The sequence below is a fragment of the Aotus nancymaae genome, unplaced genomic scaffold (genome assembly GCF_030222135.1).
Source record: "Aotus nancymaae isolate 86718 unplaced genomic scaffold, 86718_ANA_hifiasm-v0.15.2.pri h1tg000049l, whole genome shotgun sequence".
In the NCBI taxonomy this organism is placed as follows: domain Eukaryota; kingdom Metazoa; phylum Chordata; class Mammalia; order Primates; family Aotidae; genus Aotus; species Aotus nancymaae.
In genome coordinates this window covers 4,259,449-4,279,654 of record NW_026988463.1, presented here as the reverse complement: position 1 = coordinate 4,279,654, position 20,206 = coordinate 4,259,449, and the positions used below count along the sequence as shown (strand labels likewise).

At 55.7% G+C, this 20,206-nt stretch overlaps 2 protein-coding genes across 6 annotated transcripts; one reads left to right on the top strand and one right to left on the bottom strand.

Annotated features, from left to right (window-relative positions):
• The first annotated feature begins 1,496 nt into the window (after positions 1 to 1,496).
• Positions 1,497 to 18,891, top strand: PAM16 (presequence translocase associated motor 16). Of its 4 annotated transcripts, none has more exons than XM_012441820.3 (5): positions 1,497 to 1,586; positions 8,222 to 8,306; positions 9,455 to 9,591; positions 9,937 to 10,002; positions 17,967 to 18,890. In XM_012441820.3, exons 1-5 carry the CDS (start codon positions 1,584 to 1,586, stop codon positions 18,072 to 18,074), a joined length of 399 nt encoding a protein of 132 aa, XP_012297243.1. In that variant the 5' UTR covers positions 1,497 to 1,583; the 3' UTR covers positions 18,075 to 18,890. The 4 variants fall into 4 exon arrangements, with proteins under 4 accessions (XP_012297243.1, XP_012297246.1, XP_012297244.1 ...); XM_012441823.2 differs by lacking the exon at positions 17,967 to 18,890 and adding an exon at positions 11,452 to 11,536; XM_012441821.3 differs by lacking the exon at positions 17,967 to 18,890 and adding an exon at positions 10,518 to 10,683.
• Positions 11,343 to 19,174, bottom strand: GLIS2 (GLIS family zinc finger 2). Of its 2 annotated transcripts, none has more exons than XM_012441816.2 (6): positions 18,867 to 19,174; positions 17,818 to 17,990; positions 16,212 to 16,388; positions 15,997 to 16,130; positions 15,797 to 15,915; positions 11,343 to 14,191 (listed from the first exon to the last, which is right to left on the bottom strand). In XM_012441816.2, exons 1-6 carry the CDS (start codon positions 19,036 to 19,038, stop codon positions 13,392 to 13,394), a joined length of 1,575 nt encoding a protein of 524 aa, XP_012297239.2. In that variant the 5' UTR covers positions 19,039 to 19,174; the 3' UTR covers positions 11,343 to 13,391. The 2 variants fall into 2 exon arrangements, with proteins under 2 accessions (XP_012297239.2, XP_012297240.1); XM_012441817.2 differs by lacking the exon at positions 18,867 to 19,174 and adding an exon at positions 18,095 to 18,172.
• Positions 19,175 to 20,206: the final 1,032 nt, after the last annotated feature.

The window sequence follows — 20,206 nt, the reverse complement described above, 5'->3', positions numbered from 1 at the left end:
ACAGAGCAAGACTTCGTCTCAAAAAAAAAAAAGGAAAAAATAAAACAATAAATTGGTCGGGCAAGGTGACACATACCTTTAATCCCAGCACTTTGGGACGCTGAGGTGGATGGATCACTTGAGGCCAGGGGTGTGAAACCAGCCTGGGCAACATGGCAAAACCCTGTCTCTACTAAAAATTCAAAAATTAGTGGGGCATGGTGGTCCATGCCTGTAATCCCAGCTTCTCAGGAGGGTAAAGCATGAGCATCGCTTGAACCTGAGAGGTGGAGGTTGCAGTGAGCCAGGATCGTGCCACTGCATTCCAGCCTGGGTGGCAGGGTGAGACTCTGTCTCAAAATAATAAGTAAATTATGTTTTATGGTAGAGGGTGGTCAGAGTCTTGGACAAAAAATATGGAGACTATCAAGAAGGGAGAATAAGCCAGTCACAAAAGGCTGCACATTGTATGATTGAATTTCTTTGTTTTTGTTTTTCCTTTTTTTCTGTTTTTTCTTTTGCTTTGTTTTTGTGGCAGGGCCTTGCTCTGTCACCCAGGCTGGAGTACAGTGGCATGATCACAGCTCACTGCAGCTTCTACCTCCCAGACTGAAGAGATCCTCTCACCTCTCAGCCTCCCAAGTAGATGGGACTACAGGCACCTGTCACCACACCTGGCTAAATTTTGTACTCTGTAGAGATGGGGTTTCACCATGTTCCCCAGGCTGATCTTGAGTTCCTGGCCTCAAGTGATCCTCTCACCTCCGCGTCCCAAAGTGTTGAGATTACCAGCGTGAGCCACCACGCCTGGCTTGTATGATTTTGTTTCTATGAAAGTCCAGAACCTGCGAATCCACAGGGAGAAAAATGAGTGGTTGACGGGGGCTGGGGGAGGGGAGTGATTAATGGGGGATGAAAACGTTCTGGAACTAATAGTGGATAGTGGCACAGCTCTGTGAATAAAAGGCATTGGACTGTGCACTTGACAATCATGAAATATCAAGTGTATGCATTATATCTCAGTAAATTCATGGAGGGCAAGTTACGGCGTTGTAAGGGGTCTAGGTGGGCCTCATTGAGGTGACATTTGAGCAATTATTTGAAGGAGGGAACGAGCGTCCCAGGCAGGAGGAATATGGATGAAACCTATCTTGAAGTTTCCTATTTTCTTCAATATTCCTGAGAATTTGGGATCCTACTCCATATATGTTCGTTGATTTCATATAATGTTGCATTCCCAAATATTTTGGCGAAATCAAGGGCAGAAATCGCCCCAGGTCTGACCGATGAGCTTAGCTACTCCAGCGCACCAGCGTAAGCACGCAGGCCATTGAGGCTCCTGGTACCGCCCCCACGCCCGCTCCCAGTTGTCCGGAGCCCGAAGCAGGCTTCGCCCTGTGTCAAATCCCGCCTCCGACTCCGCCCCGAGCGGCTACGACACCGCCGGCGCCCCGCCCCGGTACCGAGGTAATACGCATGCCCCGCGCCGTCTCGCGCAAGCGCTCTCTGCGGCTTCCCTTGACCTCTGACCCGCCGGCTACCCTTGAGCCGGGGCCGCAAGGCCAGGAAGTCGGAGCCTGAGTCCACGAGGCAGAGCAGCTGCCATGGTGAGGCCCGAGTCGGGCGCGGCCCGAGGAAGGGAGGCCGAGTCGGGCTGGGGGCCGGGCGGCGGGCGTCATGCGCCCCCTGCGTGCCCGGCAGGAAGCAGGGTCTGGGAAGCGTTGCATCCAGGGGGACCTAGGCCAGCAGTGGCGGCAGCGGCGGCCTCAGGGCCAGGGAAAGCCGTATGCACGGAAGAGGCCGGGAAAACGTGGTCGCGCTATGCCTAGCCCGCGTGTGAGCGAGCAGCGGTGGGCGGCGGTGGAGCGTGGGTCTGGCCGGTGAGCACCTCCCCTGGAACCTTACAGCGCTGCAGAGTGGATGTTGCTATCCCCATTGGAAAGTTGGCCTTTCCAGGAAAGTGGCAGACCTGGGGATTGAACTAGGCCCCGATACACCAAGCACGGAGCGTTTGTGTGATGCGTTGTCTCGTAGAGCCAGTCCACAGACCTGTGCCGCACTGTCAGGTCACGTGGGGAGCCTTTCAACGTGCAGCCTCGGCTGGGCGCGGTGGCTCCTGCCTCGAACCACAGCACGTTGGGAGGCCGAGGCGGGTGGATCACCAAGTCAGGAGATCGAGACCGTTCTGGCCAACATGGTGAAACCCTATCTCTACTAAAAATACAAAAATTGGCCAGGCGTGGTGGTGTGCGCCTGTAGTCACAGCTAGTCAGGAGGCTGAGGCAGGAGAATCGCTTGAACCCGGAAAGTGGAGGTTGTAGTGAGCCGAGATCACGCCACTGCACTCCAGCTTGGGCTATAGAGCGAGACTCTCTCTCAAAAAAAAAAAAAAAAAGTGCAGGCTCACGCCTGTAATCCCAACACTCTTGGAGGCCGAGGCAGATGGATCATGAGGTCAGGAATTCGAGACCAGCCTGGCCAATGTGGTAAAACCCACTTTCTACTAAAAATACAAAAATTAGCCGGGTGGAGTGGCGTGGGCCTGTGGTCCCATCTGCTTGACCCTGGGAGGCAGAGGTTGTAGTGAACTGACATCCCGCCGCTGCACTCCAGCCTGGGTGACAGAGTGAGACTCTGTCTCAAAAAGATATAAACATTAGCCAGGCATGGTGGCACACATCTGTAATCCTAGCTGCTTGGGAGGCTGAGGCATGAGTATCGCTTGAAGCGGGAGGCAGAGGCTGCAGTCAGCTGAGATTGTGCCACTGCACTCCAGCCCTCGGTGATAGAGCAAGACTCTGTCAAAAAAAAAAGAGAGAGAAAACAGGTTCTTGTGGGATATCCCTGGAGGTTCTGCATATGTAAGTTCCCCAAGTGACTCTTGCAAGCAGTTCTGGGAGCACTTCTTAACTAATATAGTAATAAGGATAATGTAACAGCTAACAGCTTACAATTGCCAGCCCCTGAGCTAAGGCTTTATGTAGATTCTCTCATTTAGTGTTTATGAAGTCCTGCTGTCATTGTTCTTATTTTACACATAAGAAACCTGAGGCTCAGACAGTTTTGACTCCTCCACAGTCCTGCATCGCACTGTGTCAGAGACCTCTTTGGAGCCCAGCGCTGTATCCCAAGACTCATGTTTTTCTTTGTTTTTTGAGATAGAATCTCTCTCTGTTACCCAGGCTAGAGTGTGGTACAGCGATCCTAGCTCACTGCAGCCTTGAACTCCTGGGCTCAAGTGAGCCTCCTACCTCAAACCCCCAAGTAATTGGGCCTACAGGTGGGTGCCAGCACCCCTGACTAATTTTTAAATTTTTTTAGAGATGGAGTCTTGCTGTATTGCCCAGGATGGGTCTCCTAGGCTGGAGTACAGTGGTGCGATCACAGCTTACTGCAGCCTCAACCTCCCAGGGCTCAAGTAATCCTCCGACCCCATCCTCCCGAGTAGCCTCAGCCTTCTGGGTGGTTGGGACAACAGGCATGCTCCACTATGCCCAGCTAATTTTTTGTATTTTTCATGGAGATGAGGTTTTGCCATGTTGCCAGGCTGTTCTCAAACTCTTGGGCCCAAGCAGTCCTCCTGCGTCGGCCTCCCAAAGTGCTGGGATTATAGGCGTGAGCCACTGCACCCAGCGTGACAGTATATTAACAGGAAAAGAAAGTGCTTTCAGAAGGTGTACATGGGAGAGCCTGAGAAGGTTTCACTCAGGGGTTGGCGGATGATGTTAAGTCCTGAAGGATGTTGGGTTTTGACAGGGTCAGGGTAGAAGAGGGGATGTTCAGGATGGAGGAATTCAGAACAGCAAAGGCCCTGCAGAGTCCACAAGCATGAGAGCAGCTCTAGGAGCAGAAGGTGTGGCTGCAGTGGGGAGAGAGGTGAGGGTGACAAGTTGAGCCCAGACCCATCACCGTGAATGTCAAGCTGGGGAGTGGACCGAATGTGTAGGCGGCAGTGGAGAATTGTGTGTACACTGGGAGATGGCCAGAACCCTCCAGCAGAAAGGGTTAGGAGGTGCTTGGAAACCCTGCCTGGGGACATGGAGTTCATGAGACAGCAGGTTAGCCAAAGCTGAACAGCCATATTCATTCAAATGCTTCGGGGACACTTGCTGCGCCAGCCACTGACCAGGCCCCGGGATGCCATGGCATGTGCTACAGTTGTGGTCCTGACCTTCCTCCTGCCTAGTTGTGATGCCAGCATCTATTTGCAGGGGCCCAGGTTGACTAGAGTGTCCTTGAGAATCAGGCTGTCTGCTCATCTCCCCGGAGCCTGGGGCTTGGACTCAAAGGCACATTGCAGGCAAATCTCAAAGACACAAATCAGTATAAACCCCATTGCTGAGTGCCTCCCACAGCACTGTCTGTGGTCCCAGCTGCTGGGCTCTGTCCTGCCTCAGGCCAGGTTGCTGCCCAGCAAGGACACGCATGTGCTGCCCCCTCACGTCCCAGGGTTGGGTCCTGTGCTTCTGACTACTGCTCTCTGACAGCCGCGTGGCCTGAAGTTGGATGCCACGTCAGCTGAGTTCTCTTGCCTGGGACCCTCAGGCCCAAGTGTCGGTGAGTGGACTATAGAATGTTTGGAGCCTCTGGGAGGGGCCTCAGGCAGTGGCTGTTTTGGTTACGCATGGTAGCTGCAGCTGGCAGAGCTCTGTCCCCATGAATGAGCTCTGAAACCAGCCTGACCCATGGCAAGAGCTCAGGGGACATTAGGGTACCGCTTAGGTGCGTAAGAGGCTTGACTATGCCATGTAGTTCTGGACCTGCTGCTGTCTGTCCACATAGTGTTACGGGCATTGCCTCCTGAGGGCCTTATTGTCCTCTTGTGAGGAGTGTATTATTCTCTCCATTTTGCAGTTAAGAAAACTGAGGTGGGCTATGCGCAGTGGCTCATGCCTGTAATCCCAGCACTTTGGCAAGCCAAGGAGGGCAGATCATGTGAACTCAGGATTTTAAGACCAGCCTGGGCAACATGGCGAAACCCCGACTTCTCCAGAAGAGTACAAAAATTTAGCCAAGTGTGGTGGCATATGCCTATAGCCTTGGCTACTCAGGAGGCTTAAGCAGGAGGATGTCTTGAGGCCAGGCGGTTGAGGCTGCCAGTGAGCCATGATTGCACCACTGCACTCCAGCCTGGGCGACAATGTTGAACTTTGCTTCAAAAAAAAAAAAAAAAAAAGAATAGATGTGGTGGCTCACACCCGTAATCTCAACACTTTTGAAGGCCGAGGTGGGTGGATCTCTTGAGGTCAGGAGTTTGAGACCAGTCTGGGCAACATAGCACAGCCTCATCTTTAAAAGAGTTAGCTGGGTGTGGTGGCTCAGGCCTGTCATCCCAGCACTTTGGGAGGCCGAGAAGAGCAAAATCTCGTGAGGTCAGGAGTTCAAGACCAGTCTGACCAACATGGTGAAACCCTATCTCTACTAAAAGTACAAAATTAGATGGGCGTGGTGGCATTCACCTGTAGTCCCAGCTACTCCAGAGGCGAGGTAGGAGAATCACTTGAACCCGGGAGGCAGAGGTTGTAGTGAGCCGAGATCGTGCCACTGTACTCTAGCCTGGATGACACAGTGAGACTCAGTCTCAGAAAAAAAAAAAAAAGCCAAAACAAAACAAACAGGTTCAGAGAGGTTGAGTAATTTGTCCAGGGGCACACAGCTATCGAGAAACAAAGCTAGGGTTCTGGTCCCAAGTCAGCATGGTTCTCATTCTGCTTCCTCACTGCTTCCCAGCACCCTGAGGGATTGTAGTATGGTGTTTTGCAGCCTTCACCCCTGAAGAAGCAAAGGACCTATATCAAATGAACTGCCATTTTGAAAGAAGCTTTGTGACTTCAAATCGCCTAGTCCTTGTCAGGTTTTGTGAAACAATAGTAATGAATGAAAACCAATGTTTATTGAGCACCTATTGTACCATTAGGCTCTGTGCCAGGAACTTGACAGGCATTATCTCATTTAATCCATATGACAGCTTTATTAGTGGCCACATTTTACAAGTAAGCAAACTGGGACTCAGGAGTTGAGACCTTGTCCGGAGTCCCACAGCTAGGATTGGCACACAGGGGATCCCAAAGCCTGCGGGTGTAACCATTACACTACACTGCCTCTTCTGGGAGATGCCTCCTGCAGGAACCTTGCTGGACTCCATGCGCTGTCCAATCTGCTGTAACTTTGCAGGCCAGCCCCCCTGTGCCCTGAAGCTCTGGGCAGCTGAAGCCACAGGCCACCATGCCGCTTTTGTTTGAACTGTGCAGGGGTTGGTTGGGGAAGCTCCCCAGTTACAGGCTCAGCTCTTAACATGCATTATTTTGCAATAGTCTAGTCATTGGCCTTGGCAGAAGAGTAAACAAGTGATTGCAAGGCCATGTGGTGGGAGGGGTAGCCTGAGACCTGAGCCATGTTCCAGGCTGAGGGGACCCTCTGCCTTTCACCTCTGTCCTTCAGACAGCACAGCATCCCATCCCTGAGCCTGCTATTCCACTCAGCAGGGTGTTTAGGAAGGTGGTGAAGTCAGCTGAGACCACAGGTGTCAGCAGGTGCATCCCTGACCCTTCCATACCTGCAGCACAGCGGCCACAGCCCTGCCCCTCGCCTTGATCACAGGACGGTCATCTCTGGGTTCTGCTTTCTGCTGTGAAATCCTAACCCACTTGTGTTTGTTCATTCCCCTAATGGCCCATAATCACATACCGCCTGTTGGGAAAGCGCAGGTCCTCAGAGGCTGAACAAGGCCAGTTCTGGAGTCTGGAATCCACTGGAATCTGTGGAGCAAGCCCCTCCAGCCTCGGGGTTGGGGTCTTGATACTTGTTGGCTTGCTCAGGTGCCCTCCCTTCAGACCCCAGGACCCTGCGCAGTGACTGTTGTGACTGGTAGCACCAGCCTTGGGTTTTCCATCTGCCTCCGAGATACCCACTGTATGTCCTCTGGCCAGCCACCAACTCCCGTGAGTTGTCAGGATTAAATGGCACAATGACTTGAACGTGTTTGGCACTGCGCCTGGTGTGCGGGCTCAGTTGATACTTGTTGATTGAAGGGAAATCTAACTACAGAAAAGCACTAGGAAGAAAGGGAGAGTCACTGGGCTGTGCCACATGAGCTCTTGGCCTATGCCAAGCCTCCTGCAGCCCACACCACGCCCCCACATCTACAGCTTCACAGTGACTGGGTCCTTTGTACATGCTGTCTATATATAATCTCTTTGTTTCAAACAAGATCTGTGCGTCTTTCCATGTCATCTGTCAGATTCCCAGTTTCCCAGGCCAGCTTAGGCTGTTGGGTGCTCACAGGAACTCCTGCCTTCTCTCCTGCCAGTTTTGGCTCAACCTAGTCCCTCTGCCTAGAAAGCCCTAGTTTTTCTGTCATGATTCTACCTTCTCTGCAAGCCCAGCCCAAAAAGAACACCCTCCTCTCACAGAACCCCATCTGAGCCGGAAGTTTTCCCTCTTGACTCTCTGTGCTTCTGGTCACCTCTTACTGAGTCTTCCCCAGGGCCTCCGTGGGGTGTGGAATCACACGTGCAGCCTTCAGGCACATTCAGCCTGCTGTGCAACAGTGGGATTCGCTGGCAGGCCAGCAGTGTGCCCTACTTGGGGCAGACACCAGGCTAGCTTTGTGCTTAGGTGCTGAACAGAGTAGACTTTCAGCAGATGTTTGAATGAATGGGTGAACCAATGGCTGAACAAATGACAAATGGACGAGCCTGACTTTCCCTCATCATGTGGTCTGTGGTGTGTTTAAATACCCTCCTAGTGGCCTTTTAGCTCCTTGAAGATGGAAACGGGTTTGCTCTAAGTAGGCCCTTAGCAAGTTTGTTTTATTGAATGGAGCTGACTTTATCAGACTTGGGAGAATTACTACGGATCTGTTTCCCCACTGGTAAAATAAAGGTTAGGGCTGATGATCTCAGAAACACAGGAAAACCAATCTCGGCCCCAAAGTTGAGAGGGAGATACTGCCAGGTCTGGTACTGTCCCTGTGTTCTAGCTCCTAGGCCACCGTGTTTCCTCCTGAGGCTGCAGCCACTTTGCCTTTGCTCTTCTTTGCCTTTCTTTAAGGATGAGGGGGGATCTCTTGGACTTCTGTCAAATTCACCCCCCACCTGTCTGTCCAATGAGTATCTAAGCCACCCATCATGGAAGCTTTCAGTCAGGGTGCTTTGGAGGGGGTGGCTTGGGGCAGCAGCTCTGTGCTTCATGACCTCCGGTCTCCAGCAGCCTGCTAACCAGGTGCCTGCTTTGCCCACAGGCCAAGTACCTGGCACAGATCATCGTGATGGGCGTGCAGGTGGTGGGCAGGGCCTTTGCACGGGCCTTGCGGCAGGAGTTTGCAGGTAAGCATGGGCCTGTCTCCCCTCTGGGCTGGGAGCTCCTGTCGACGTCAGATTTTCCCTGTAGCCATGGTAGCCATGGGCACCTCAGGCCTGTTGGTTCTGCAGCATGGGTGGCCTGGGGCACTTCCCATGGTAGGGGCATCCTTCATTGGGACCTGGTTAGCAAGAGCATCCAGGGCAGGAGCTGGCAGACTGGCCCATCTGGACACCTGGTTTTATAAAAATAAATGATTTTGTACAAATAAGCTTTTTTTTTTTTTTTTTTTTTTGAGATGAAATCTCACTCTGTCACCCAGGCTGGAGTGTAGTGGGGTGATCTTGGCTCACTGGAAGTCCCGCCTCCCAGGTTCAAGTGATTCTCCTCCCTCAGTCTCCCAAGTAGCTGGGATTATAGGCATCCACCACCATACCTGGCTAACTTTTGTATTTTTAGTAGAGAGGGGCTTTCACTGTGTTGGTCAGGCTGCTCTGGAACTCCTGACCTCAGGTGATCCATCCTCCTCAGCCTCCTAAAGTGTTGGGATTACAGGTGTGAGCCATGGTGCCCAGCCCTGGTTTTGTAAATAAATTTGATTGGAGCACAGACACGCCCACGGGCCGCTTTCAAGGCAGAGTTGAATGGGTCCAATGCAGGCTCATGAGCCCGAGAAGCCTAAAACATCTACTTTCTGAGCCTTTAGGGAAAGTTTACCAGCTCCTGATTCTAGGTTCTGGGGTCACTGAAAGGGAAGAGGTCACCCAAGGCAGTGGCTTTGGTGGTCTAGGTGACTGGTGGGCAGCCGGGCCCCTGCAGAGCCCTCTCATGCCCGCAGCTCCACTGTCCAGTCCCCATCGGAGCCTAAAGCTCCCCAATTTGCTGTGCCCTGGGACGTGGGGGTGGGTTGTCATCTCCTGGTCTAGGCTGGGGACTAGGAGCCAGGTTTGGTGGTCAGACCCTGCCTTTTTCCTCCAGTGAGGCACATCCGTCCTCACTGTCCCAGCCACTACCCCCTAAAAAAGAAACCACTCCTGGAGAAGAGGTTCCTCGCCAGCTCTGTCCCTGTGTCTCTCTATCCTGTGCCGGTGGCAGGGGTGAGCCACCCACTTGGAAGGCCCAGGGCGAAGTCTGGGCTGCTGAGGACTGAGCGATCACCCACATGTTCACACAGCCAGCCGGGCTGCAGCTGATGCCCGAGGACGCGCTGGACACCGGTCTGCAGCCGCTTCCAGCCTCTCTGGCCTCAGCCTCCAGGAGGCACAGCAAATTCTCAACGTGTCCAAGCTGAGCCCCGAGGAGGTCCAGAAGGTAAGGCCACTGGGCTGCCCCAAAGACTGCGGGGAGAGACTGCCAGGGCAGAAAGAGTGAAGGGAGGCCTGGCAGAGGTCCAATTTAGATGCTGTGGCCATAGCCAGCTTGGACTCCAGCTTGCTATCACTCGTTAAGTTTTAGGCCCAAGGCAGGACAGTTTTAGCAGCCATGTCGCCCTCCAGGGTACCTGTCCACATCTGCCTCTCAGTGGCCACAACAGCTGCGTGTGGCACACAGGGTGGAGAGGAGTCCTGTGGCTTCTCTCATGTGACCTCACATAGCCTGCCCGGCGTCTCTTGCCTACAATCTGCAGCCCTCACACCCATCTCCTCTCCTCTGCAGAACTATGAACACTTATTTAAGGTGAATGACAAATCCGTGGGTGGCTCCTTCTACCTGCAGTCAAAGGTGAGTGGTCTGATTCTGGAAGGAGGGAAGTCACAGGACCCCCTCTCCTCGCCTGGGACTCGATTCCTGGCTGGGGGAAGCTGGCCAGCTAAGGGCTTAGCACACCGAAAACTCTGTCGGGCCTTCCCATGGTGCCCCAGCCTCACGGAGTCCCCTGAACTGCCACCCCTCTGACTGCTTCAGCTCTGTGGGGTCCAGCCACTCAGGCTGTGTCACTCCAGACAGCAACCCTCCCTCCAGCAGCTGGGACTTGGAAGGAGCAGGAGCACCAGCAGGTGGTGTGCTAGAACCAGCTCTCAGCTCACAGAGGTCGCAGCATGCACTGGGCCCCTGCAGCCTGGCTTTGTCTTCCCAGGCCACCCCTGACCCTGGGGCAGCACTGAAGGAAGCACTGGTATCCACCCACTGCTCTCCAAAAAACGGACCTGGGCCAGATGGGAAGAGGCTGTCCCATGTGGGCTAGGGGCATAGGGTGGAGGCTTAGCCTCCCGGCCTGATTATCTGTGACCTACCAGGTGGTCCGCGCAAAGGAGCGCCTGGATGAGGAACTCAGAATCCAGGCCCAGGAGGACAGAGAAAAAGGGCGGACGCACCACACGTGACTGCTTGGCTCTCCCCACCCTTCCCGCCGCCTCTAATTTATAGCTTGGTAATAAATGTCTTTTCTGCATTTCTAATGTGCATGGGTCCAGATTCCATAGGCCAGGTTGCTCTTCTGCCAGTTGCAGGGCTGTGTGTGCTCAGGTTGGGGAGGCAGCAGCCTGACAGCCCAGAGCAAGCTTGGCAGGCAGCCAGCCAGCACACCCCAGCCAAGTCCAGTCACGTACAGGATGCAGCCGCTCCTGCCTCCACAGCACCCGTGCCAGCGCCAGGCTCCCTTCCGTGGCACCCTGCCAGACCCCAGCTCCCAGTCACCATTGGGTGCCCCTGCCCTTCCCACAGGGTGGCAGTCCCCTGGCCCCAGAGCTCTGTTGGCAGCCACCCTGTCCCTGGGGCGAGTTTGAACCTAGCACCTCAGTAAACTGGGCTTCAATACGCCGGGATGCGGTTGGGGGAAGAGGTGCCTCTATCCACCCACTGCTTACCGAAGCCGCACTAGGCAGTAGTGGGCCGAGGACCTGAACCTTGGGATGCTCAGTCTGGAATCTCCCGTCTCAGCTCCTATCACCTATGCGCCCTCAGCACCTACCTCCTCCCCAGCCTTCCAGGTCCTGCTCTCAGTTGCAGATTGAGAGGGAGTGGCACCTGCAGGGTCGGGGAAGATCAGGCTGGCAGGGGCTCCAGGGCAGCGCACAGCTGAGCACAGGGCCAGGCTCCGGCACATTCACGACGCAAAGCCATCTTTGCAACTCACTTTTATTGTTTCTTTATAAACTTCCTCTCCCATGGAGGAATATATTGTTATAGTCATTAGCTTATCTCTTTTTTTTTTAAACTCTATGCTAACAGCAATGGAGCCAAGAGGAGGAAAAACATAGCTACGATAGAAAGGCACTTAGAACCTGTTAAAATACTGATATCCTGGAATGTGCAACAACAAACCAACGACAACCACAAAAAGTACACCGGCCCTTCTGAGCCTGGTCTGTCACCGAATCGCATGCTGAGCTCGTCGGCCTTCCAGTGCCCTGTTCCTCCGCTCCGCTCGAGTCAGAAACCCATGACCCCACCAGGGACTTAAGGCCTGGGGCCCTCACAGGGGTTGGGGGTGCTCGGGGCCTGCATGGGGCCCGAAGAAGGAGACCAGCTCCCTCCTACCTTGCTCATAGCCCCTTCGAGGGGCAGAGCCAGTGCGGTGGGGCCCTGTCAGGGCTGGAGTCCGAAGCCCAGTGGCAGGGCAGGCCAGGTCAGGGTGACCCCTCTGGGACAGAAGGGCAGTCTGGGAGAGGGTGGGGTCAGCAAAGCTGCCAGAGGATCTGCAGGGCCACTGAGGACCCCAGTGCTATCCAGGCAGCTGCCTCGTTCTATAGATGGGGAGGTGGAAAGGCCGGGCCATTCCAAGGCCTGGTGACAGGGCAGGCCTAGAAGCCAGAATTCCCAGCCACCAGGCAGGAGAGGGAGCAGAGGGGAGGCCCCAGATGGGGGATGCATGGGTGCATCCATCCCCCAGGGAGTCCTGGGATGGGATTAAGGGGGCACAAGGCCTTCCAGCACCCTTAAATGGTTCTGGCCCCTGCAGGGTCCTTCTGAGTGGCACAGAACCTGAGGGAGCCCGATGGGTATTAGGGGTGGGGAAGCGCCTCTGAGAAAGCAGCTCGGAAGGAAAAAGCCTGAGGAAGCAAGTGTCACAGGCGGTCCTCCAGCCACCGCTTCCCTCAGGCCTTCAGTCCACAGCCTCCAGAAAGTTCGAACACAGCACTGGCCAGGAGCCCCCTCCCCTGCATGCTGTCACTTGGAGCGCCAGACCAGGAGCTGTGTCCCAGCCAGCCTCCCGGTCCTGGTGCAGGACCAAGGCCTGCAGGCCTCTGCAGGGGGCACTGCCCAGGCTGGGCCCAGCGGGGGTGGAAGCAGGAAGACCAGGCGCTGGGTCTGGCCCCACATGCTCCCTGAGCCAGGGCCCAGGCCACTCCATCCTGGCACTACACCTGGCCTGGTACTTCCCCTTGCCAGCTCAGGGGCCCTGACCGGCTTCCCACCATCCCAGGGTGCCCCAAAGTAGAGGAAGGAGGCCCTCGGGTGCAGGGATGGAGTGGCCAGCTATCCCCTCAGTCTGGAGGTGGCGTTCCTTGGGCAGTGCTGTCAGCCTGGCCTGGGGTGAGAAGGGCAGCGGCGGAGCGGGGAGCGGGGCCTCCCTTCTAACTAGCGGGAGGCACCTTGTCCTGGGGGGCATGTTTCTGCCTGGGGCTTTGAAGGGGCCCACATCTGTCTTGCTTTCCCTCTGGAGGCAGAGTCAGAGAGAAAGGGGTCCAAGGAGCCCCCAGGACAGGGGCTAGGTAAGCCTAGGAGGGAAGGACGGGCCTCTGGTCCCTGGGGGCTCCTCTCAGGAAGGGGGAGCCTGGAGCCAACAGGGAGGGCAGATGCCTCCCCACCCACCCTCTCTGCTGGAGAAGGGATAGTCATTGGGTGAGGGAGGTGCCAAGGTGGGAGAGATAAACAGGAGCACAAGGGCCGGGACAAGCCTCGCAGAAGCTGAGAGCTGGGTGAGGGGCAGAGGGGAGTGAGGCGTCAGCACCCAGGAGCAGAGCTCTTCCCGAATGGCAGGCCAGCCCCACCCAGGGACCAGGGGACCAGCCATGAATGACCTAGCACCATCCTTACTCCCTGGCAGGCGGGGCTGGGGCTGCCCAGGCAGTAGGACATTATTGCTATTTCACAGAAGAGTTTCCGTTCGTCAGGGGGCAGTGCCAGGAGCTGCCGGCAGGGCCATCATAGTTGTCCACAGGGTGGGCTCAGTTCACCACAGCCGGTTTGAGCAGCACGGAGCCCGGCGGGATGACCACCCAGCCAGGAGCCAGTGCCTCTGGGCTGCTGGCGGCAGAGTTGACGCCCGTGGACAGGTCTAGCACGGTGCCCGGCAGCAGGGGGAGTCCGTCGGGGCTTGGCCGGGAGCAGCTGCTCTCCGTCCTTTCGAGGGGCGTCTTGCGGCCCTCCATGCCCAGGGCCCTGGCAGGCACTGACCCACGCCCCTTCTCCACCTCGCCCTTGCCACCAGCAGAGCCAGCAAGGAGGGAGACCACAGGCAAGCCCAGTCCGCCAGCCCCGAAGGGCGAGGGCAGCAGCGGGTTCTTGGCCAGATTGAGAGGCAGCACGGGGCCCGGCAGCCCAGGACCCATGCCCCCTCCACCTCCACTGCCCCCACCACTGCCACAAGCCAGGGCACTGAGGTCGAGGGGGCCGGGAGCCAGGGGCAGGGGCAGGCCAGGCAGGCCAGGGCCTCCAAAGAGGGCGGCTGGGTTAGGGATGATGATCTGGGCCCCACTGACATAGGGGCCACCGTCGGGGGCAGGCAGTGGCGGCTTGGGAGGTGGGCGCAGCTGCAGGAGCTCTTGCTGCTCGTGGGACACAAAGTGGCCATGGGCCTTGATGTGCTTGCGCAGTGAGCTGGGGTCCGTGTAGCGCTTGTGGCAGCCGGGCATCTTGCAGTAGTAGGGCTTGTCCACATAGTGGGTGCGAGTGTGCTTAAAGCGGTCACTGGAGTTGGAATAGCGCTTGTTGCAGCCCTCATAGGGGCAGACATAGGGCTTCTCACCTGCAGGGTGGTGCGGGCCGCTGTGAGGGGAGTCTCCCTTGAGTCCCCATGCACTCAACATCTCCTGGGCCAAGCACTCCCTGGGAGCACAGATGCCCCAATTCTAAGGACAGGGGACATCCCCAGCACATGGCATGAGATCTGCCCCTGGCAGGGCACAGAGGCTGAGAACCCAGCCTGGCTGACTCCAGCTCTGCCTGGCCTCACCCTGCACCCTCTGCTACAGAGGGTGTGCCTTTCAGCAGCAGAACATGGCCTCAGAGGCCGGGCCCAGTGGCTCACACCTGTAATCCCAGCACTTTGGGAGGCCAGGGCAGGCAGATCACTTGAGGCTAGGAGTTTGAGACCACCCTGGCCAACAGGGTAAAACCCTGTCTCTACTAAAAACAAAAATTAGCTGGGCAGGGTGGCAGATGCCTGTAATCCCCCCTACCTGGGAGGCTGAGAATCACTTGAACCCGGAGGCAGAGGTTGCAGTGAGCCAAGATCATATACAACTGCACTCCAGCCTGTGAGTCTGTCTCAAGAAAAAAAAAACCATGGCCTTGGAGATCACCTTCTGGCACAAGGTGCCCAGCACAGGCCTGGCCACAGGGAATGCTGCCTGGACACCACCACCCTCACTCAACAAAGTGGCTCAAGGTTCACCAGGCATCTGCTGCTACCCTGGCCACAGCAGGAGGGGGCCACGTGTAGCAAGTGACCCCTTGACACATGGCTTTCCACCTGGAGATGTGCTGCCAGTGTGAAATAAACACTAGGAAAAAAGATACACACCAGCTTCCTGAGGCTTTGTCATGAAATGAAGAACTTTAGTATCTCACCGATTTGTCTTTAATACTGAATTGATAAAACGTTGGAGGTACCGGGGTCAATGAACCATAATGCAATTAATTTCACCCATTTCTTTTTTTTTTTTTTTTTTTTTGAGATGGAGTTTCACTCTTGTTGCCCAGGCTGGAGTGCAATCGCGTTATCTCGGCTCACTGCAGCCTCCACCTCCTGGGTTCAAGTGATTCTCCTGCCTCAGCCCCTCAAGTAGCTGGGATTACAGGTATGTGCCACCATGCCCGGCCAATTTTGTATTTTTAGTAGAGACAGGGTTTCTCCATGTTGGTCATGCTGGTCTCGAACTCCCCACTTCAGGTGATGTGCCCCCCTCAGCCTCCCAAAGTGTTGGGATTACAGGTATGAGCCACCGCACCCATTAATTTCACCCATTTCTTTTTATTGTTTTTTATGCATCGATTAGGAAATTTAAAATTATGTCTGTGACTCCAACAGCCAGAGCTGTTCTGCTGTGGGCCTGGTCTGTAATGAGGAGTGAAGCCAACCTGACCTCAGCGATCACAGAGGTGGTCAGATGATACAGATGGGACCCAGGAAATGGCACTGGTGCTCCAAGAGCACGTGCTGGGTGGGGGTCTGACCCTCAGGGGAGGCTTCCCCCAGCAAACCGCGTTGGAAAAGGGACCCCTGGACGGCCCTCATCTCTGAGGCTCAGGCCTTGCTCATAGTCCCGTCCTCCTGGGGCCCTGCCCAGCTGGTCTCAGCTGAGCAGCCCCTTCATGGGCTGAGCTGCCCAGCCTGGCCTCAGCCTCTTACCTGTGTGTGACCGGTTGTGGATCTTCAGGTTCTCCAGGCGGGAGAAGCTCTTGCTACAGGTCGGGCAGCGGTGCGGCTTCTCATTGGTGTGTGTTCGGATGTGGATGAGCATCTTGTACCTGTGCCGGGGAGGGCGGGGGGCGCGACTCAGCTCACTGATGACCCTAGCCCTCCCTCCACCCCTCTCTCTCCCCCCTCACCTGGCGTTGAAGCCTCGGCCATGGCGGGCACAACCCTCCCAGTGGCAGCAGTACCCGGCGTCCTTCTCAGGCTTGACGTGGTAGTCATTGACGTGGTCCACCAGGTCTTGCAGGAGCTCAAAGAGCTGGTTACACTGTGGGGGCCGGGAAGGGTTCTGAGCCCATGCGAGGTGGCCTACCCAGACTCCACACCACTCTTCTTGGCCCCCACTCACCTTGGCCCAGCGACACACTAGCTGCTTAGGCAGGGGCAGGTCTGGCGAGAGGCACTTGTCCTTGGGAGGGGTAAGGAAGGAGGAGGCAGGCAGGTGCAGGGTTCCCCCGGAACCCAGGGGCAGGAAGAATTGGAAGGAGCTGGGGACACCATCCAAATAGCGCAGTGGCTGGAAGTCCTGGGGTGTGAAGGGAGAGCTGGTCAGTGTCCCACTGGCCCAGAGCCCCCCTGCCCCATCTGCAGTGGGTTGAATGGTGTCCTCAAACATTCAGGTCCCCTCTCCCCAGCCCTTAACTGTGCATGCGGCCTTATTTGGAAATAGGGTCTCTGCAGATGTCATCAAGTTAAAATGAGGTCATATTAGATCATGGTGGGCCCTACATTCAGTGACTGCTGTCTTTTTTAATTATTTTATTTTATTTTTTGAGACAGAGTCTTACTCTGTCACCAGGTTGGCCACAAACTCCTGATCTAAAGTGATCCACCTGCCTTGTCCTCCCAAACTGCTGGGATTACAGGCATGAGCCACCATGCATGGCAAATTTTATTTTCTTAATTTAAAATAATTAAATATGGGTGCCATGGCTCATGCTTGTAATCCCAGCACTTTGGGGAGGCCAAGGTGGGTGGATCACTTGAGGTCAGGAGTTCGAGACCAGACTGGCCAACATGGTGAAACCCCATCTCTACTAAAAATACAAAAAGGAGCCGGGTGTGGTGGCACATGCCTGTAATCTCAGCTATTCGGGAGGCTGAGGCAGGATAATCGCTTGAATCCAGGAGGTGGAGGTTGCAGTGAGCCAAGATCATGCCACTGCACTCCAGCTTGGGTGACAGAGCTAGACTCTGTCTCAAAAAAAAAAAAATTATAACTAGAGATGGGGTCTTGCTATGTTGCCCAGGCTAATTTTGAACTCCTACACTCAAGTGATCTTCCCACCTTGGCCTCTGAAAGTGCTGGGATTACAGGTGTGAGCCACGGTGCCTGGCCATGACTGGTGTCTTTATAAGAGAAAGCAGAGAGATTCAGACACAGACAGACAAAGGCCGTGTGAAGACAGAGCAGAGCCTGGAGTGAAGCAGCTACCAGACCAGGAGTGCCAGGCACTGTCAGAAGCCAGGAGAGAGGCAGGGAAGGTTCTCCCCCAGAGCTTTCCAGGTAGACTCCAGCCTCTAGAACTGTGGTGGGTAACACGTCTGGGTTTTTTTGGTTCTGTTTTGTTTTGTTTTGAGATAGTCTCACTCTATCACCCAGGCCGGAGTGCAGTGGTGTAATCTCGGCTCACTGCATCCTCCGCCTCCCAGGTTCAAGCAATTCTGCCTCAGCCTCCCTAGTAGTTGGGACTACAGGTGAGTGCCACTATGCCCGTCTAATTTTTTTGTAATTTTATTAAAGACAGGGTTTCACCGTGCTAGCCAGGATGGTCTTGATCTCCTGACCCCATTATCTGCCCACCTCAGCCTCCCAAAGTGCTGAGATTACAGGCGTGAGCCCCCACGCCTAGTCTCCGTGTGTTGTTTTAAACCACTCAGAGTTGGGGTACTTGGTGGTGGCAGCCCCAGGAAACCAGTCCACCCCTCTCCCTGGAACTCTCAGCCTTCCTTACCGAGGCACTGGGCACTGGAGGCAGGTCCCCGTTGCCCTGGCGCTCGGGGGACAGCGAGCTGCTGCCGTTGGGGGAGTCTAGCCCAGATGGTGGTGACAAGCTGAGGTCCACGAGCGGGGCTGCTGAAAAGCGTCCCTCTACCTTCTCAGGGAACTTGGGGTTCAGCAGGAAGCCTGAGGGAGAGGCACAATTCAGGGAGTGCTGGAACACGGAGGCCTTGGGGGCCAGGTCTTCCTGCCTCCGAACCCCCACTGTGACCTTGGGAGCAGACACCCACCACACTCCCAGACCACGCTTGGAGCTTGGAGCCCTGGAATCCAAGGAGCAGCCTGTGGAGCTGACAGATGTGACGCGCCCACCACCTCTGACCTTCACCAGCTGCAAGAGCTTGGCCACCAGGAGCCAGGAGCAGGAAGTGTCCGCTTTACAGACGAGACTGGTCTGGCACACAGGTTAAAAACAGAACAGGACTCGAACCCAGGGCCCCTGGGTCCCTGTCAGACGGGCAGGTAGGAACCTTTCTAACTTTTCCCAGGCCCCTCTAGCCTCAGTGCTCCCTCTTGAAAAGTGGCAGGTTCAGGCTGGGCTGCTCCCCACAGCCTCCCAGGTGGACAAGCGGTGAATCTGGTTCTCAGCTAAATCTGCACTTGGAGGCAGAGCAGACGCAGTGCATACCACCCTGGGCCTGAGCGCTGGGCATCCCTGAGAGGCATCTGCTGGGCTAGGACCCAGTCTCTACTGCCCAGGGTGCAGGTCCTGTGACTTCTGCCACTCCTTCTGAATGCCTGGTTGCCCAACCAGCTGCTCCAGCTCTGCCTAGAGGCCTCAGTTTACATTGTGCACCAGCCACATGAACTGGGCATTGCAGCTGTCACCCCCCTCCAGACATACACTGCTGGGCGGATGGAAGGACAAGCATGTGGGCTTCCTATCAACCCGAACCTGAGAGGGGCTGCAGCCACAGGCTGGTGGACACATTTGGCCATTCTCCCCATCACCATAGCTGGATCAGGGCGGCTGAGTCCCCATGCCCTGCCCAGGGCCAGTACCTGAGGGCGGGGAGCCCGGAGAGCCAGGCGTGGGGCTGTCGTCCACCAGGCCCAGCTCCCTGTGCAGCGCACGGGGCCGGACTACACCCAGCGTCCTCTCTCGCTTCTCTCTCGCCGCCCGGAGCTTGGTGATGCTCAGCTTCAGATCAAGCGGCTCGTCCAAGGAGTGCATGGTGAGGGGGCTGGAGCTGGAGGTGGCAGCAGGCAGTGGGGGCGCTCCCAGCTGGTCTTCAGGCAGGAACCTGGGGAAGGACAGGAGCTGTGCTGTGGCACTGGGACCCCTGACTTCTCCTCAGGCTGCACTCATGACCGTGTAACAGGAGCAAGAGCAGGGCGCAGTATGAGGTTGTCTCCTGGGTAGGGAGACCCTGCAAGGGACCTGGCCTGCAGCTATCATGGGAGGACAGCCAACGACTTCCTGAGAGATTTCACATCCGCTTCCCACAAGTCTCTTGGGGAAGACAAAGCTCATGTTCTCCATTTTGCCATGAAACTGAATTTTGTTTGTTGACAGGATCTCGCTCTGTCACTCAGGCTGGAGTGCAGTGGCACGATCATAGCTCACTGCAGCCTCAACCTCCTAGGCTCAAGCAATCCTCCCATCTCAGCCTCCCTGGTAGTTGGGACTACAGGCATGCACCACGACTAATTTAAAAAAAATTTTTTTTTTTTTTTTGGTAGAGATGGGGTCTCACCATGTTGCCCAAGCTGATCTCAAACTCCCAGCCTCAAGCGATCCTCCGGTCTCCCAAAATGCTGGGATTACATGCCTGAGCCACCAGACTTGGCGAAACTGAGTCTTTTAGAGGCATCCCCTCAGATGGCAGAGCTAAGAAGTACCAGAACTATCAGATTCAAGGCCTGAAGCCAGATCTCCCAGGAACTGGCTAGCAGAGTCCCAACAGCCATTTCTGACAGAGCAGGAGCCATGTTCAGGACTCCTGCCCTGTTTGACCCTAAAGAACTAGAACCAGGCCAGCGGGCAAGGAGCATCCTCCTAGGTGGCCAGCAGGCAGCCACACTCACCTCCAAGAAAACAGGCTGAGAGCTCGCACCAGGCAAACTAAGGAAGTGGGCACAGCCAGGGGCCCCACCTCCCTCCCTACAGAGGCCTGGAGGAGAGGCTTCGCAAGCCAGGGAGACCGAGGGCTCCAGGCCACCACCAGGGGGCAGCTGGGGACCGCGGCCTGGCCTGGCCAGCTGGGGCAGAGTTGGCAGAGTTGACCAGCTCTATCTGGTGATTAACATATAAATATGTAGAAATTATTTTTTTTACTGGCGATATTCTCTTAATATAACTTCCCAGGCTGTAATTTCATCATTTTTCTTAGCATTTTTTC

Excerpts from the sequence above, each read along its gene's own strand:
- PAM16 (XM_012441820.3), top strand. Across the intron at positions 8,307-9,454 it reads CTTGCGGCAGGAGTTTGCAG|CCAGCCGGGCTGCAGCTGAT; the intron begins GTAAGCATGGGC and ends ATGTTCACACAG. Across the intron at positions 10,003-17,966 it reads CCTTCTACCTGCAGTCAAAG|GGAACTTGGGGTTCAGCAGG; the intron begins GTGAGTGGTCTG and ends CTACCTTCTCAG.
- GLIS2 (XM_012441816.2), bottom strand. The coding sequence starts at position 19,038 with ATGCACTCCTTGGACGAGCCGCTTGATCTGAAGCTGAGCATCACCAAG. Across the intron at positions 17,991-18,866 it reads TCCGGGCTCCCCGCCCTCAG|GCTTCCTGCTGAACCCCAAG; the intron begins GTACTGGCCCTG and ends CCTCTCCCTCAG. Across the intron at positions 16,389-17,817 it reads CTCCAGTGCCCAGTGCCTCG|GACTTCCAGCCACTGCGCTA; the intron begins GTAAGGAAGGCT and ends TTCACACCCCAG.